At 35.1% G+C, this 16,729-nt stretch overlaps 1 protein-coding gene across 10 annotated transcripts in view; it reads left to right on the top strand.

The window, feature by feature from the left end:
- Window positions 1–16,729, top strand: part of CADPS2 (calcium dependent secretion activator 2) — a 758,482-nt gene that overhangs the window by 700,071 nt on the left and 41,682 nt on the right. For 9 of the 10 annotated variants that reach the window (XM_056799641.1, XM_007504220.2, XM_056799643.1 and 6 more), the window contains one exon: window positions 16,508–16,615. In XM_056799641.1, coding sequence (XP_056655619.1) covers window positions 16,508–16,615 — 108 coding nt within the window. Of the gene's footprint in view, window positions 1–166; window positions 7,420–16,507; window positions 16,616–16,729 lie in introns of those variants that run through there. The other variant, XM_056799642.1, reaches the window with a different exon arrangement.

The following is a 16,729-nucleotide window of genomic DNA, read 5'->3' as shown; positions in this document are numbered from 1 at the left end:
AAATGAATGGTGAAAATAATTGTTGATTCATTTGCCTTTTGTATTTCTGGATATTTCCAGAGTCACAAACACTGTACATGGCTAGAATGCTACTAAGAAAGCAACGCAGATGATTAAAGAATGAAAATGCTTTGCTTATTTGCTACTGGTATTGTTTATTACTTAGATAAAGCCATCAGACTACTCGATGCTTTACGTCAGAAAGAGAACCAGACAGAACATGGGGACCAGAAATCCTGCCTCTGGGGATCTATACAACTAAATGTACACAAGAGAGAGACACATACATCCATGCCAGGAACCAGATTAAGATTCTAAATATTAGGGAATGGAAAAGGTTACTGAAGACAGATTTCAACAAATAAACAAATGTTTTATATTGCTAATATTCACTTTGTGCTTTTACTTGTAATTTCTCTGAGATACAAATTGGATCCATCATTTAAAATATAAATACATATATATGTGCATATATATATATATAAATGTTCAATTATCTTTACCCTTCAAATTGACTAAAAATATTAAGATAGATCTAAGGAAAATTAGTCCAAAGGCAACTCCAAATTTCAATAACAATACAAAATATTTATAGCCCAACCTACCCCAGTTATTTGTAAAGTACTTCTGCCTCAGTGTTTCCTGTAAGCCATTTAATGAAAAGTGAATGTAAGTAAGTGAAGAAGTAGAATAATGAGAATTGTTGCAAAATGAAACATTACCAAAAAACAGCTAAAAAGATTTTACTGCTATTTTCTTTTTTTTAAATAAATGTAAGTATTTTTCCTTGGTTACATGATTCATGTTCTTTAATTCTACTGGGTTATACATGTATTATCACTCAATACCTATATCCATATTATTCATTTTTGTAAGAGAGTAAGTAATCTTTTTAAAAAACCCAAACCCCACATCCAATACTCGTATAAAAAAAGTGATGAGTCAAATGTTTTCCTTCTGCATTCCCTTGGTTCTTTTTCTCGATGTGGATAGCATCTCATAAATTCCTCGGAATTGCCCTGGATCATTGCATTGGTTGGTAGCTATTGGTAGCAAAGTCGATTACATATAATTGTCCCACTATGTTTCAGCTTCTGTGTATAATATTCTCCTGGTTCTGCTCATTTCACTCTGCATTTTACCAGTATTTTCATTATGATAAATGGGAATAGTAGCATAAAAAATATCTGCCATATCAATCAATATCAGCTACAACATGACAGATAGTGGATATAATTAGATTAAATAAACATTTATTAAGCATGTGCTATGTGCTGAACACTATGTGGGCCTCAAAGCTCTTTAATTCTAGCGGAGACTGGGGTAGGGGGTACATATAAATATGTTTTCCTCCAATGGACATATAGCACAAAAGCTCATGTTACAGGAGCTAGGAAACTCCAATGACATGTCATTGTTTCAAAAAAGTAACTTTAATTTTATTTGTTTAAACCCTTATCTTTCATCCTAGAATTAATCCTATGTATTGATTCCAAGGAAGAGGAACAGTAATTTAGAAAGACTGGTTATAGTCCAGTAGAGAAGGTCTTTAAATGCTCAAGAGAAAATGTTGTCTTTTAGTTTAGAAACAATAATAAATCTGTGAAACTTTAGGAGCCTTGGACCAATATAATTATATCTATGTTTTAATTATAGTAATTTGGCAAAGGACAGATTAGAAGTGAGCAGTCTGCAGTTAGGGAAATCAAGTGAGAAGTAGATTATAACCTGTAATAAAGATTAAAAAATTGCAACGAGAAAATCTATAGATTATCATAGTGTCACAGCAAAGGAGATGAAAACCGAGTTTTGAGACTCAATAGACTTAGACTATCTCTTTCTTGAATGATTTGTAACTCACAGGAAACTTTCCCCTAGAATTCATTTTGTCAAACTCAAAAAGATTCCTACTGTTTTTTGATATAATCTCCCTACCCCCATGGACATAAATGTGAATTTAACCACATGTGTCATAGTATTGCTTTTGGAACTAGAAAGGTCCAGTGACATGTTATATGTCTTGTTTTGAAAACGCAACTTTCAGAAGCTTAGTACTTCTAGTGAAAGACAAGTAAAAAGTTCCAGAATGGAAACTACTCAACAATATGTGTTAGAGAAGCTCAAATAGCAAATTTTTTTAACTTATTGGACAAATTATTGGGGAAAAGCATTTCAAGTGCTATATAAATCTCACCTATGTAAATAATAATTGAATAACAAAATATATTCTTCTGTGGACACCGTCCAGAGTCAATACTTGAATAATGCAGGACTTCCCCTCTAGAAATGGCAATGGAACAAACATTTTTGATAGGTAAGTGTTACTTATTCAAAAAGCTACTTAGAAAAATATTTAATGGAATTTTTTAGAAAAACATAAATGATATAGTAAATAAAGGGCAAGCCTTGAAGTCAAGAAGACATGAGTTGAAACCCTGCCTCTGAAATATATTGGCCACAGAACACAGTGAGCAAGTCATAACTGTGTCCTCCAAAAAAACCAAGATTAAGTTGCAGAGAAGGAAATTATGTTAATAGAAGAAGTTTCCACATGAAGGGTTCTCTACACTAATGAAATTACAACAGCAAAATGTTTAAATGTTAATAACACTTTCTTAGTGTTCAGTTCTGGGTCTAAATATGAAAATGTGTTTAAATAGATTAAATTTTGAGCATTACTAAAATTTAGCAGGAAAAGATATAATTTCATAACTTGTTCAACCTAATAAAAGACTGGAATTCTGTTGTTAATCTTGAAATTTGCAAGGGAAGAAGGTAATCTTTTTATTGGAAAAAATATAATTAGAATGTATAAGTTGTTTTTAAAATCACTGTCCCTTAATTTGCATGCAATGCTGCTACTATTGCCTCTTGAATCAGTCATTACAAAACAGTAAAGGGAATTTTAGCACCATGTTGATACTTATTTCATTTTACTGTGATGAAAAAATATTAAACTTCTAATTTAAGAAGAAAAATGATTAAAGATTATTTAGATGGTAGCATATTGTTAAGTCCATGAAACAGAATAGTAGTAATTAGAATATTTTCTCTCCAATTAAGAATGTGAAACTTCTTCAGTGTTTAGTAACCAGGAGCCAATTCATTTGTGCAACAGTTTAATTTTCCACAAATATTTTTATCAAATGAATTCACATTGAACCTGAGGTCTTACCAAAACATTTTTATAGAAGCCAACAAAATAGAAAGTTATTTTTAAATTCATTAAGGTTTAAGGAATATCATGAACCCAAGGATTTACTGAAGTATTTCTAAAGAAGCCAGCAAAATAGAAATTTACTCTTACTTTAAGGAATGCTATAAACCTAAGCATTTGTAAAAGCATTTCTATATGTCACTAATATGGACATTCTTCCTTAAACTGACGTTTACAGGTGACGTTTACAAAAGCATTTCTACATAAGCTAGTAAAATAAAATTTTATTCTTAAACTCCTCAGAATTATGAATAAATTTGGACTTTTGTTTTCTTTTTCCATTAATTGCTGGCATTAATATATATATGTGTGTGTGTGTGTGTGTTCTAGGTTTTTAAAAGATTGGTTAAATTATATTTAATTGCTATGAGTTATGATTTCTATAACTTATTCCTAATCATTAAACCTATTTAGAAAAAAAACTGAGGGTGATGTAGGTTTTTTCAGTATGGGTTCTCAATTTTTCTGCTTACATATATTGCAGTGAATTTGTCATGGCTTTGATGAATCCTGGTGAGTTACCTTGGGCATATAGAGATTGTGATCTGACTACAATCACATAATAAATATTAGAATTTAGATGTGAGTCTTCCTTTCCAAGCCCATCATTCTATTCACTATGCTCCCAAATGGCTCTAATCTTAATAACAGAGGCTAAAAATATTTTGCTGTACTATGAGCTATGGGAAAATACCGCCAGGAATCAAAGATGAAAATGCATGAAGAAGCTGTGATGTACATTGTAAGGCATCACCTAGTACTAGGATTCAAAGCAATGTTACATACTGGAAATAGCCCAAGTCATTTTGCTCCAACAATAGGAAGGTAGTCCTATAGCATAATTAGATACAATCCTTGTGTTAATAAAGACAATCCACTATGGAGGGATCATGATATTACTCTTGATTTGTTGTTTTTGTAAATTGAGAGAAATGCACTTTCAAATTAAGTCATTTATACTGTAGTCTCTAGTTCGTCTCTCAAACAGGAACAATATATTTTAAAATGTGTCTCCTTGTTAAATAGGCACCATGACAGTGTTTTTCTAGTGCATTGTTAACCTCCAGTAGAAGGTTACACAGCTTCTACAGTATCGAAATCTGTTGCTGGGAAGAATGACGGCAGAGTTGTGCCCACCAACCAAGGAATGGCAGAAGAGAATGTTTGCACCTGTGGGATTAGGTGTAGCAGCAGGAAGTAAGAGCATTTGTAGCATATAATTAACAAGGCATTTTTCTTTTCCTTTCTTCCTTTTTTCTTTCTTCCTTTCTTTCTTTCTTCCTTTTTTTTTAACAGCATGTTGTTCATCTTGCCAGGTTAACTAGTGATTAACCCTAGGGGAAAGAAAAAAATCCTTACTCAGGTCTACACTCATTTACCCACCAGTGTGTTCAGTTACCTATGTAACAAGTGATAAGGAAACCTATTGGAAATATTTCACTTCCTGGACTGTTTAGTATCTTATTTCTATTTTGTGTGGAGTGTGGAAGTTTACTGGTACACTCATTTATTATGACGTACTAGGCAAAATATTGCTGAGACTCTTCTAAATCCAATTAGAAATTGCCTGTGAGAAACTGTTAGATTATTTTAAATTTAGCACAAGATGGAAAACTTTTTAGTTTAGCTTTCATGTCTAGTAAAGTGAAAATCCCAGAGGTTTAAATAAACCTCAAATTATAAAAAGCAACCTTATCTGATAATTTATGCTATAAATGCACTAAATACTCTCAAAATGACATTTAGCAATAATAGCTTTAGGAGATTTTAATTGGGTCTTTAAATTTTATTTCATCACATTAATTAGATTGGCAATTGGTGATTTAACTTTCATTTTAGAGTATTTCAGATTTTAATATCTTTTAAAATCCCTCTTGTTCATTAAAAAAAAACCCTATGTTGTACTATTGTTGCTAATGTTTAGGAATGAGGTCCCTTTGATAAATCATTGTGTATCAACACATTAAGACAGTATTTTCTCTTCTCCAATGTAGGCACAACATTTCTGTTTCATTCAGAAAAGAAATAAAAATAAGATTTCTTCTTGAAATGGAAAACTTAATTCCTAATGCAATGGAAGATATATGTGAATAGAGTGCAAAGACTTTCAAAGTTTTAATATCTCAGAATCACAAAATCGTCCTAGCATGAAGGAGCACTGATCCAGTGATAATGTCTCCCATCCAAACACATTCATATTGTATACAGAAACTGTTTAAAAGGAAAATTACATATTTTTCAGCAATTTATCAGAGATAATTACCCTTCATACATGAAAGAAAGAATAAAGTGTTTTAAAGAACCATAATTCTAATTGGTAAATGTCACCAGCTGTTGCAGTTACTCTTACTTGTGTATATTCTTTTAATGATTATAGTCTCATGCCACAAGCTGCATGAAAATATATTCACTAGGTGTGAAATTCCCATATGTCACAGTTTCAAGAATAGGTAAACAGTTCAAAGATAAAGGAAGAAATAATGCTAATGAGAAATGTTACAATTCTAGCTTTTGTTTTTTTCAGGCAAGTGTTTCTTAACTTACTAAAACTATTTTTTTAAAAAAAGAAGTTTAATCTGCTTTTCAGTTTCATAAAACATATTCCAAGTCAAACTGATCTATCTAAAATCCACATTGTCATGTTAAGCCACAAGATTACAACTTATAGCTGTTAACATTTACTCATTTTGTTCTGCAAAATTCAATTTGCATTTACGTTTCTATTAGAATTGAGATAAAGGATGTTTATTAGGCAAGGAAAGGATCTGTCTTCTTGGATGACTTTAAATAAAGTCTCAAATATGATAAAAGTGGCTTACATATACATATGGATATATTTATACAAACGGATATTTTATGCACAGACACATACACATAGATTTCAGACTGGAAAGTTCCTCAGAAATTGGAGCATGAATTACATTGTTAATTCGTGGTTCATTGGTCATCCTACCCCTGCTTTAATACCTCCAAAGATAAGGAACTGACTTATTGGAACAACTCATTCTGCTTTTGGATATCTCTAAGCATTGGTAAGTTGTTTTTTTTTTTCATCAAATCTAAGTCTGCCTCTCTTCAATCTTCTCCTACCAGGCATAGTTCTTCTTTCTAGAGTCAAACAAAACTAGTCTCTTTTCCATGTGAAAGCCTTCCAGTCCTTGGAGAAAGCTCTCATACCTCTCTGAGCCTCTTCTAAAATAAATGTTCTCATATCCTTCAATTTGTACTCATCTGGCATCGTTTTAGATACCTCTCATTTTCCTATTTACCATCCTTTTTTTAAAAAGTGTCAAACTAATAGAAATGGAAGACACAATGAATTGTACATAAGGATCCCTATAGGTCAAACATTGACTTAGAAAACCACAGTTTCTATATTTCTTTTTATTAATAATTTGGTTAAATTTGTCCCAATTATATTTTAATCTGGTTAATGCCAGACTCAAAATGTTATGTACTATAAGCAGCCCATGAGCCATACACTTGACACCTTTACTCTAAACCTGTTTCAATTTGTCACCTGCCTCCAAAATATGATCTGATATGGTCTGAATAGAAGAGAATGCAATAGAGCTATCACTTCCCTTAATCTGGATACCATACTTCTAGTAATACAGCCTAAGAAGCAGCATGGCATGTTCTCACAACTGTCCTCTGAGAGACAATCTTAGAATCAAGAAGATATGAGTTCAAGTACCACCTCTGACAAATAATTGCTATTTCACCCTGCATAAGTACTGAACCTCTTAGTTGTCCCAAACAAAGCTCTAAAATTCCCTTTAACCTACACCTAAATTCTTTAGACCTAAGACTACTCTTTATGACTAATTGAAGTCATAGAATAATAACTATAATCTGTGTAAGGGGTATCATTTCCATTTCATGGCTCCTCCATTTATTTATGTAGCATATAAACTAGGAATAATTGTAATTGAACTTTCAAAATCACTGAACATATACACCGATGTAATCATAACTGTGAATGTGAATGGATTGAACTTCCTCATAAAATGGAAGTGGAGAGGACAGTGGATTAAAAAACAGACTCCTATGATGTGTTGTTTACAAGAAACATATCTGAGGCAGAGAGTCACACACAGAATAAAGGCAAGGGGCTGGAACAGAATCCATTATGCCTCAGCTTAAGTCAAAAAGGCAGGATTAGCAATCATGTCCTCAGACAAAGCTAAAACAAAAATAAATTTAATTAAAAGAGATAGGGAATAAAATTGCACCTTGGAAAAAAAGTATAAACAATGAAGTAATAGCAATATTAAACATATGCACCAAATGGTATAGCCTCCAAATCATCAAAAGAGAAATTAAAATAATTTCAAGAGGAAATAGACAGTAAAACTATACTAGTGAGGGACCTCAACCTTCCCCTCTGAGAACTAGGTATTAATAAGCAAAACAAAAATCTTAATTTATTTTATTGATAGTTGATAAAATCAAACTTTTAACTTATAATTTTAATATAGCAATCAAAGAAAACTCCCTCTACCTTAAATTCCTTGAAATTTAAGAATATATTTCTATTGTTGAGACTTAAAGAGAAACTAAGTATTAAGTATCAATTCTAAGGTAGAAGTGCAGTAATGGCTAGGCAATTGGAGTTAAGTGACTTTCCCAGGGTCATATAGTGAGGAAGTATCTGAGTTCACATTTGAACCCAGGTCCTTCTGACTCTGGGCCTGACACTTTTATCAACTGTGCTACCTAGCTGTTCCCAAATATAGCTTTTTTTAAAAAAACTCTTTTATTATCCTTATCATTAATAATTTTTAGTTCATCCTCAGGTTTAACATTCTTGATACTTTTCTGCCAGGACTATACCATCCCCACTTCTCTGCCTTTGTTTCTATCTGCTCTATTGATCTTTTATTATTATTTTTCTCAATTATATGCAAAAACAATTTTTAGCATTCATTTTTGAAATTTTTGAGTTGCAAATGTCCTATCTTCCTCTCTCCTTCCCCTCTCTTCTACTTGAGAAGATAAGCAATTTGGCAAAGATTGTAAAAGAGCAATTTAAAAAATGATGGATCAAAAAAAAGCTAAGATTGTCAGTGAGTTTCCAATGCAGCCTCATCAGGTTCTTTTAGTCAATTCTCCCACTTTATTTACTTCCATAAAAACTCTCATAAAAGATAAAAAAAAAGGCATCAGGTAGAAAGAACACTTAAGTCAGCTTCTCAACCAACCCTCTTCAGTTGACCAAAGCGCCCTTGACCAGATCCCCCAAAACTGCACCATTGAACAACTTGATGTCCCTCCTTCAATAGAGGAAGTCCAAAAAGCCATTAAACAAATGAGTGCAGGCAAGTCACCCGGTAAAGACGGGATCTCAACCGAGGTGTACAAGGCCTTATTTGGAAAGGTGCTCCAGGCATTCCATATAGTGCTGACCAGCATATGGGAAGAGGAAGACATGCCCCCAGAACTCAGAGATGCCTCCATCGTAGCCCTATACAAGAACAAAGGCACACGAGCAGCCTGTGACAACTACAGAGGCATCTCACTACTCTCCACTGCTGGAAAGATCCTCGCCCCGTGTTATACTCAACAGACTCAGGTCATCTGTTTCAGAGCAGAACCTGCCTGAATTACAATGCGGCTTCCAACCACATCACAGCACCGACATGGTCTTGCAAATGCAGGAAAAATGCCTTGAGCAGAACCTGAGTCTAGACATTGTCGAAGGCATTCGACACAGTGAACAGGGACGCTTTGTGGGTGATCCTTAGCAAGCTCGGTTGCCCAGCAAAATTCATCAAACTGATCTAGCTCTTTCATGTCAACATGACAGGGGAAGTCCTATCTGGTGGAGAGACTTCCGATCACTTCAACATCTCCAATGGCGTGAAACAAGGCTGTGTCCTCGCTCCGGTACTATTCAACCTATTTTTCACCCAGGTATTACGACATGCTGTGATGGATCTAGACCTGGGTGTCTACATCAAATACCAACTGGATGGCTCACCATTCGACCTTCGCCGCCTGACTGCAAAAACAAAGACAACAGAGAGACTCATCCTGGAAGCTCTCTTCGCAGATGACTGTGCCCACCAAGAAAATCATCTCCAAACCATTGTGGACAGGTTCTCCACCGCAACAACACTGTTTGGCCTGACTATCAGCCTCAGCAAAACAGAGGTGCTGTTCCAACCTGCACCAGGGAGGCCAACTAACCAACCGTGCATTACAATCGACGGCACGCAGCTTTCTAACGTCAACACCTACAAGTACCTGGGCAGCACCATCGCCAATGACGGGTCCCTAGACCACGAGATCAATGCCAGGATCCAAAAGGCCAGCCAGGCACTCTGGCGGCTGCACTGCAAAGTCCTCCAACACAGAGGTGTAAGCACTGCGATGAAGCTCAAAGTGTACACCGCAGTGGTCCTCAGCTCGCTCCTGTACGAGACATGGACACTGTACAGGAAGCACATGAAACAGCTGGAGCAATTCCACCAACGCTCCCTCCGGTCAATCATGAGGATCCGATGGCAGGACCGAATCACCAACCAGGAAGTCCTCGACAGAGCCAACTCCACCAGCATCGAAGTCATGGTCCTCCAAACCCAGCTACGATGGTCTGGACACGTCATCCGCATGGACCCACAGCGAATACCAAGACAGGTATTCTATGGTGAACTGTCAGCTGGACTCAGGAAACAAGGCCGACCAAAGAAAAGATTCAAGGATCAGCTAAAGTCCAACTTGAAGTGGGCTGGCATTACACCAAAGCAACTAGAACTCGCTGCCTCTGACAGAAGCAGCTGGCGAACCCACATTAACCATGCCGCCATCACCTTTGAAGATGAACGACGTCGACGTCTTGCCACTGCGCGTGAACGCCGACACCAGGCCACAACTGCACCTCCTGTAACAACTGGCATCCCAGGCCCCATGTGCCACAAACTCTGCGCCTCAGTCTTTGGACTCCAAAGCCACATGAGGGTACATCAATAGATGATAATGCACAAAGACAATCATCATTCTCGGTCACCAAGAGACTACCACTAACTATTTACTTCCAAAAAGAACCAGCGTATGTATTCTTGCCATCAGAATTCCATCTTTGCGAGTATTTCATCTCTTTTCATATAATTGCTCCTTCATAACTTAAAGCCATGGAAACTTACCTATCTTTCCCTAAGGTCTTTGGAATCTTCTGATATGTATCAGACTATGCCCAGCATGATTTCTCAACCATCACAAACTCTAAATTGGCATCATCTCTCATTCCCAAAGTTTCTACCAGTGGTACTTCAGTGGCAAATTGTGTTCATTTCAGAAGTTCAGACAGACAGCAAAGCACTTATTAAGCACTTACTAGGTACCAGGCATTGTTCTAAGCTCTGGGGATACAAATGTAAGTAAAAAGAAAGACAAGTCCCTATCTTCAGCCTAATAGAAGGCAATACAGAAAACTGAAAAAAGAGTGAGGAAAGGAAAGGGGTGCCTGTGCATTTGGTTGTAGGGACAAAATCCAGAGAGTAGAATCAGAGCCTGGAGGGGAAGGAGGAAACATGGGCTAAAGTGTAAGTGCAGGAAGGAACTCATCACTGGGGAAAGAGGACCAGAGTAGAAGTATATTCTAGGGTGAAAAGGCCCCCAGGTGGTGAGGGAAGTTCCAATTCAACATGACTTTATTAAGTTCCTACTGTGTGCTGGAGTTAGAAAGACAAAAGTAAAACGGTAGCTGTCCTCAAACAACTCGAATTTGGTCAGGAGAGGAGATATAGAGAGAGGAGGGACTAGGAACAACATGAGTATGGATAAGAATGAAATAAATACAGTGTAAATACCCAGCATTTGGAGGTTGGGAAGGACAACCAGGTGAATCAGGACAAATCCAATATGGTAGAAGTTAGCTGGTCTGGAGGAAGCTGGAGAAAGAGAGTTCCTTCTAGGCATGGAGAGTGGTGTGGGAAGAAGCACAAAAATGGAAGGGCCTGCTTACTTAACAAAATCAAGTCTAGAAGAGCAGCCCTTCCCTTTAATTTCTGAGGTTATTGAATTATCAAGATAAGGCAAAAATTTATAAGCAGCTCTCCTTTAACATAGAGGGTACCTACAGATGTTCACCCTATACCCTGTCATTATTATGCTTTAGTGCCAGGTTTCTGATACATTTCCCAAACATATCACTGATTTCCTCCTTCTGTTCTGGTGGTATGTAATATACTTCAATAATAATAAAATTCTGCTTCTGCCTCTATTGATCTTCAGTCAAATGCTTTCCATCGTGGTTATATTCTCTACCATAGAACTCCCTTACTCTTTTTGGATTTCCTTGTGGGAAATATACAGTGCCATTTATATTCAATGCCACACAGGGGGTCTTTTTTCTGAATAAAATATATTTTCCATTGCCTTATTGTAGCCTGGAATTACATCCTACTGGGTCTTAAATGATAACTCTAAGGTTGAATGTATTTTCCTCCTTTTGCTAAGCTCCCTAATTCTTTTAGTTGTCCACACACTGTATATCTATCTATGTGGGTATATACATATAATTTTATTCAGAACCATTAATATACCTGTTTTTCTTGGATATTGTTCCTTGTGAATTAATGGACCTCTATATTGATATTCCTCTAATTGTGTTGAATATACTATCACTTTTTATTTTAAAAATAGGGCTTAGTAGATATATGTGTTATTTATATATATATATGCTATATATATAAAAAAATTAAATTGTCTCTGTCCTCAAACAACTTGTATTCTGTTGGGGGAGGGGAAAAACACAGGGAGGAGCAAGGAACAACTTGAATATAGGTAAGAACAAAATGATATAAACGCAAAGCAAGTGGGAGGTTGAAGAAGGGGAATCACTGGCAAATATGTTAAGGAGATATAGATAAATGTGTGTAATTCCAGTTTATTCCTTATCTCTCCATTTTAAACTTTTAAGTTAAATCTGCATTCTTTCTCTTTTCTCCATTGTTTTATTTTTCTTTTAAATTTTCCAGATATTTTGATACAATTTTTAATATTTATTTTCTGATTTTTTTTTGCAATCCATGTTTTCTTTCTCCTTTCTACCATTCCCCCCTCCTCAGGAAGGTAGGTAATGTGCTATATATTGTCTATATATTATCATATAATACATATTCCCTGTTCATCACATTGTGAAGTAAGACATTGCTTACACTAGAGAAAAATTAATGTAGTAAATGAAGTGAAGAATGGTACATTACAGTCTTCATTCAAACTCCATCTGCTCCTTCTGTGGTTGTTTTGTTTTGCTTTTTCATGAATCCCTTGGAGTTGTCCTGGATCCTTGCCTTGGTGATAGTAGTTGTCATTCACAGTTGATCATCATTCTTTATTATTGTCACTATGCATACCATTCTCCTAGTTCATCTCTCTTCTCTTTGTATCACTTCATATATCTTTCCAGTTTTTTGTGATCATTTTGTTTTTTATTTTTTTGTGGCACAATAATATTTATTATAATCATATACCACAACTTGTTCAACCATTCCCCAATTAATGGACCTCCCTTCAGTTTCCAGTTCTTAGCCCCACAAAAATATATCTGCTATACGTATTTTAGAACATATAGGGTTTTCTTTTTCATTTTTGCTTGCTTGCCTTAGGGTATAAACTTCACAGTGGTTTTGCTGAGTCAGAAGGTATGAAAAAATTTATAACTCTTTGAGTATAATTCCATACTGCTCTCCAAAATGGTTGGATCAGAGCCACAAATCTCTGGTGAAATATGTTCTTCCTAGCTTTCATTATCTGCACCCTATTCCTGGCCATTTGCCCTTTATTCCTGTGTCTGATCTAGAAATCCAAATCATGGTGTCTGACACCATTTTCTCCCACTGAGTAGGTTGCTTTTAAAATCTATTGCATGCAGTCATTTTCTGGCAGTCTTCCCTGCTGTAATTTAACATTTTCTTGGCTGACAGGTCAAATGATTGACTGGATTAAATGACTAAAAGCAGTTGTTTCTTTGAATGACAATAAAATAAAAACTTCTTTTTTATCAAGGGATACTTGAATTGCCCTTTCTTTTAAATCTCAATTTAATTTGCCTCCATGCAACAGCTTTCACATCATGTTTCTTGCAGTATTTTACTTATCTTGTGCCTCACATGAGTTAACAATGTTGTTCTGACTAAGGAGCCCCTGCCATTACTTTAGTTCCCTGGTTACTTGTTGCGTTTTCTCACTTTTCAGTCTTTGATACTTGAGAGACCCTGAGAGAAAGAATCCCAGGACTTGAGAATTTCTCATTGTCCTGAAGGTTAACCTCAAAATTCTGACAAATGTAATTTTTTTTTTCTTGCTTTTTCCTAGAGTTGATAGGGATAAGAATTGGATCTATGATTTCACTGGTCTAGATTCCAGATGAGGAAACTGGTTTTACCAATAGAGGCTGGCACTTTATGAGGAACTTGGTCTTCTGAAATTTGCATAGAGTCTTGAGAAGTGAGTGACTTGCCTAGGATCATACAGCCAGTAGTAGATCAAAGACAAGGATTTAAACTCAGGTCTCCTTGACTCCAAGGCCACCTCTTTATCCAATATATCAGTGAGGATAAGATTTTCCATTAAAAATTATGCACTTAAAGAAGATATGTATCTGTTTATGAACACAAATTAATGTTTTAAACATATGTTTATGAACCTAAAATATGAAATATTTTAATAGTTAATATTTAAAATAAAATTGGAAATATAAATTTAAAAATATGAAAATAAATCAGAGAACTAACTTGGCAAAAGCCTCCATTCTACTGAAATGTAACCAGCATTATTTATCTTTGCTCACTCTTTAAAGAAATGCTAGAAGCAAAATGTCTGTACATCATTTTTTGTTATTAATAAACTATTCTCATAAGGGTCATATGAGGGTTGTATTTCTAAGGGCTCTTAAATTTGCATAATGTTTGTCTAACTGCAGGCTGTTAAGTAATAAAGCCATTAAACCTCCCTTTAATCTTGTTCAAAATATCTTTGTTAGTAAAACAAACAAACAACCCTTGAACTAGCCTTCAGTTGAGCAAGCTACATTCTCCTAATGCCTCACCTGTATCCTGATTTTCTATTAGAAACTTCTGGAAATATGCTAAATATACAAAAGAAAAGATGAATTTTAAGACCTGCTACTAAAGAATGTGCTACCCTTGACCTATAAAGATGGTCCCATTGACTCACTAACAATAGAGAATAAATTTTGAGTTGTTCTAACAGTTGGGGTAATGTTTAACCTGGTTCTTTTCTCCTTTTACACAGTCCCTCTTCTGACCAAAAATACTCATTTAGGTAGTAGATGACACAGCTGATTGAGGTTATAAGTATAGTCTGTATACGTGGACTGAAGCAAAAGCAATATGACAGGTGTGAAAAAGAAGAATGATATAGTGAATAAAATGTTCTAATCAAAAGGCCATCATTCAAGATCATCCTCAGATATTTACAAACTACATGACTATAGACAAGCCACTTAAACTCTCCTGGTCTTGGTTTCTTTGCCTGTAAAATTGGAATAATAAGATACTGGGGCATCTAGGTGGCATTATAGTGTGTAGAGTGTCAGGTTGGAATCAGAAAGACTCATCTTCATGAGTTCAAAACAAGGCTCAAAAACTTACTAGCTGGGTGACCCTGGTCAAGTCATTTAACCTTATTTCCCTCAGCTTCCTCATCTATAAAATGAGCAAACCACTCTAGTATCTTTGCTAAGAAAACCCCAAATGGAGTCACCAAGAGTCACATAAAAAGGAACAATAAAATACTACCTTGAAGTGTAATGACAGGAGTGCTTTGATTACCTTGAAGTGCTATAGGAATGAATGAATGAATAAATAAATAAATGAATAAAAGATGATGATTGTTGCTGTTTTTTCTTTGTTAACACCATACCTTAATCAACTAAATTAACTAAATAGATTATGTCACACTGAAATAAATAAGTTGGAGTTCACCAAGGCAAATACATTCTACTGAGTTTACCTCCATGGGATTGGAGAATTATCCTTGACTATGAAATGAGAAGAAAAGGTTAGATGATTCTCTTCTAACCATAAAATCACAAGATTCTATGATTTTTTTTAAAGCCAGAGATGAGTTGGGAAGAGAAATGATTGCTTGAAGAGCATACAGAATTAAGCTTCATCCACTCTACTTGTTTTTTTTTTTGTCTATAGACCACAACTAGAAAAATTTATAACATGACTGCTTTTGTGTGTATATTAACTCAGACAAACATTATGTGATCTGAAGCTTAAATCTATGTCTTCTGAATCCAAAAGAGATGCTCCTTCCTTTCACCAAACTGTTTTCTATGGATAATCCAAAAATCATGTGTGTCTGGCTTTACAATGCATTAAACATTCTTTCTTAAAAATTTCTACCTGAAATTCTCTTTCTAATTTTGTGCTACTTCAATTAATATGATAATTTTGCATTGCTTCATTATATTTAGTCATCAAGGGAAGTGGACCATTTTTGATAGCTCACAAAATTAAGTCTAGTTTCACATAACATATGAGTTCTACCAACTTGTTGGTAGATAACATCCACTAGGATAACAAAGGGTAAAGTGTGGTTCCAGTTAGTGGGTCTGGTTGTATGCAGCTGATTTTAAATGTCTGTGCACTTAATTGACCTGTTATATTTATACATGTCTATCTAGTATGATCATTGTTTAATAATAAATCATATTTACATTAGTACTTTTAGATTTGCTTGCTAAATTCTTTCTTGACAACTGCCCTAATAGAAGTATATAAGAGAAGTAGGATAAATCCTATTTTAGAGATTTTGAAATGAGGCTCACAGGGATGAAGCGATTCGCCAGTAGTCACACATCTAAAACATTTCAGAGTCAGGACTCCAATCCAAGATTTTGGCCTCTGAAACTAGTATATTTTTGCTTTGCCCACATGTTGCATTGCCTGTCTCATGAATTTCTGATCATTTTCCTATATATTTTCATATATATTTCATATAAAATATATTTCATATATTTTACCTCTGAGATATACATAGAAAATCATCAGAAGAACTCATCTTGGCTTAGATTCTTAGCACTTTTGCAAATGTTTATTATACTATGTAAGCACTTCTTTCCAAAGTCTGAGGTCAAATGAACTTTCATATACCAGTGAGGGAATTTGGCCAGCTGACCTATGGACTCTTCTAGCTCAAAATCTATACAAAAGGGAGCTACTTTGTACCAACTTTGAACTATGACTGATGGGTTTTTTCTGTTTTTTTTCTTTCCCCTCCCATTCCCATATCTTAATCCCCTCCTAACAGAAACCAGGAATGGATTTATCTGATGCCTATATCATGTTTGTCCGGCAAAACCAGGACATCCTTCGAGAAAAGGTCAATGAGGAAATGTATATAGAAAAGTTGTTTGATGTAAGTAACTACTCTTATATGGCATGTTGCATTAAGCTAATATTATAAAGGGATGAGTTGCAACTTGGTGGTGTTTTTCATGCAGTTCAGATTTTTTTTCTGCTGAGCATTTCA

Source organism: Monodelphis domestica, chromosome 5 (assembly GCF_027887165.1).
Source record: "Monodelphis domestica isolate mMonDom1 chromosome 5, mMonDom1.pri, whole genome shotgun sequence".
Classification (NCBI taxonomy): Eukaryota; Metazoa; Chordata; class Mammalia; order Didelphimorphia; family Didelphidae; genus Monodelphis; species Monodelphis domestica.
This window is presented reverse-complemented; position numbering and strand designations above follow the sequence as displayed.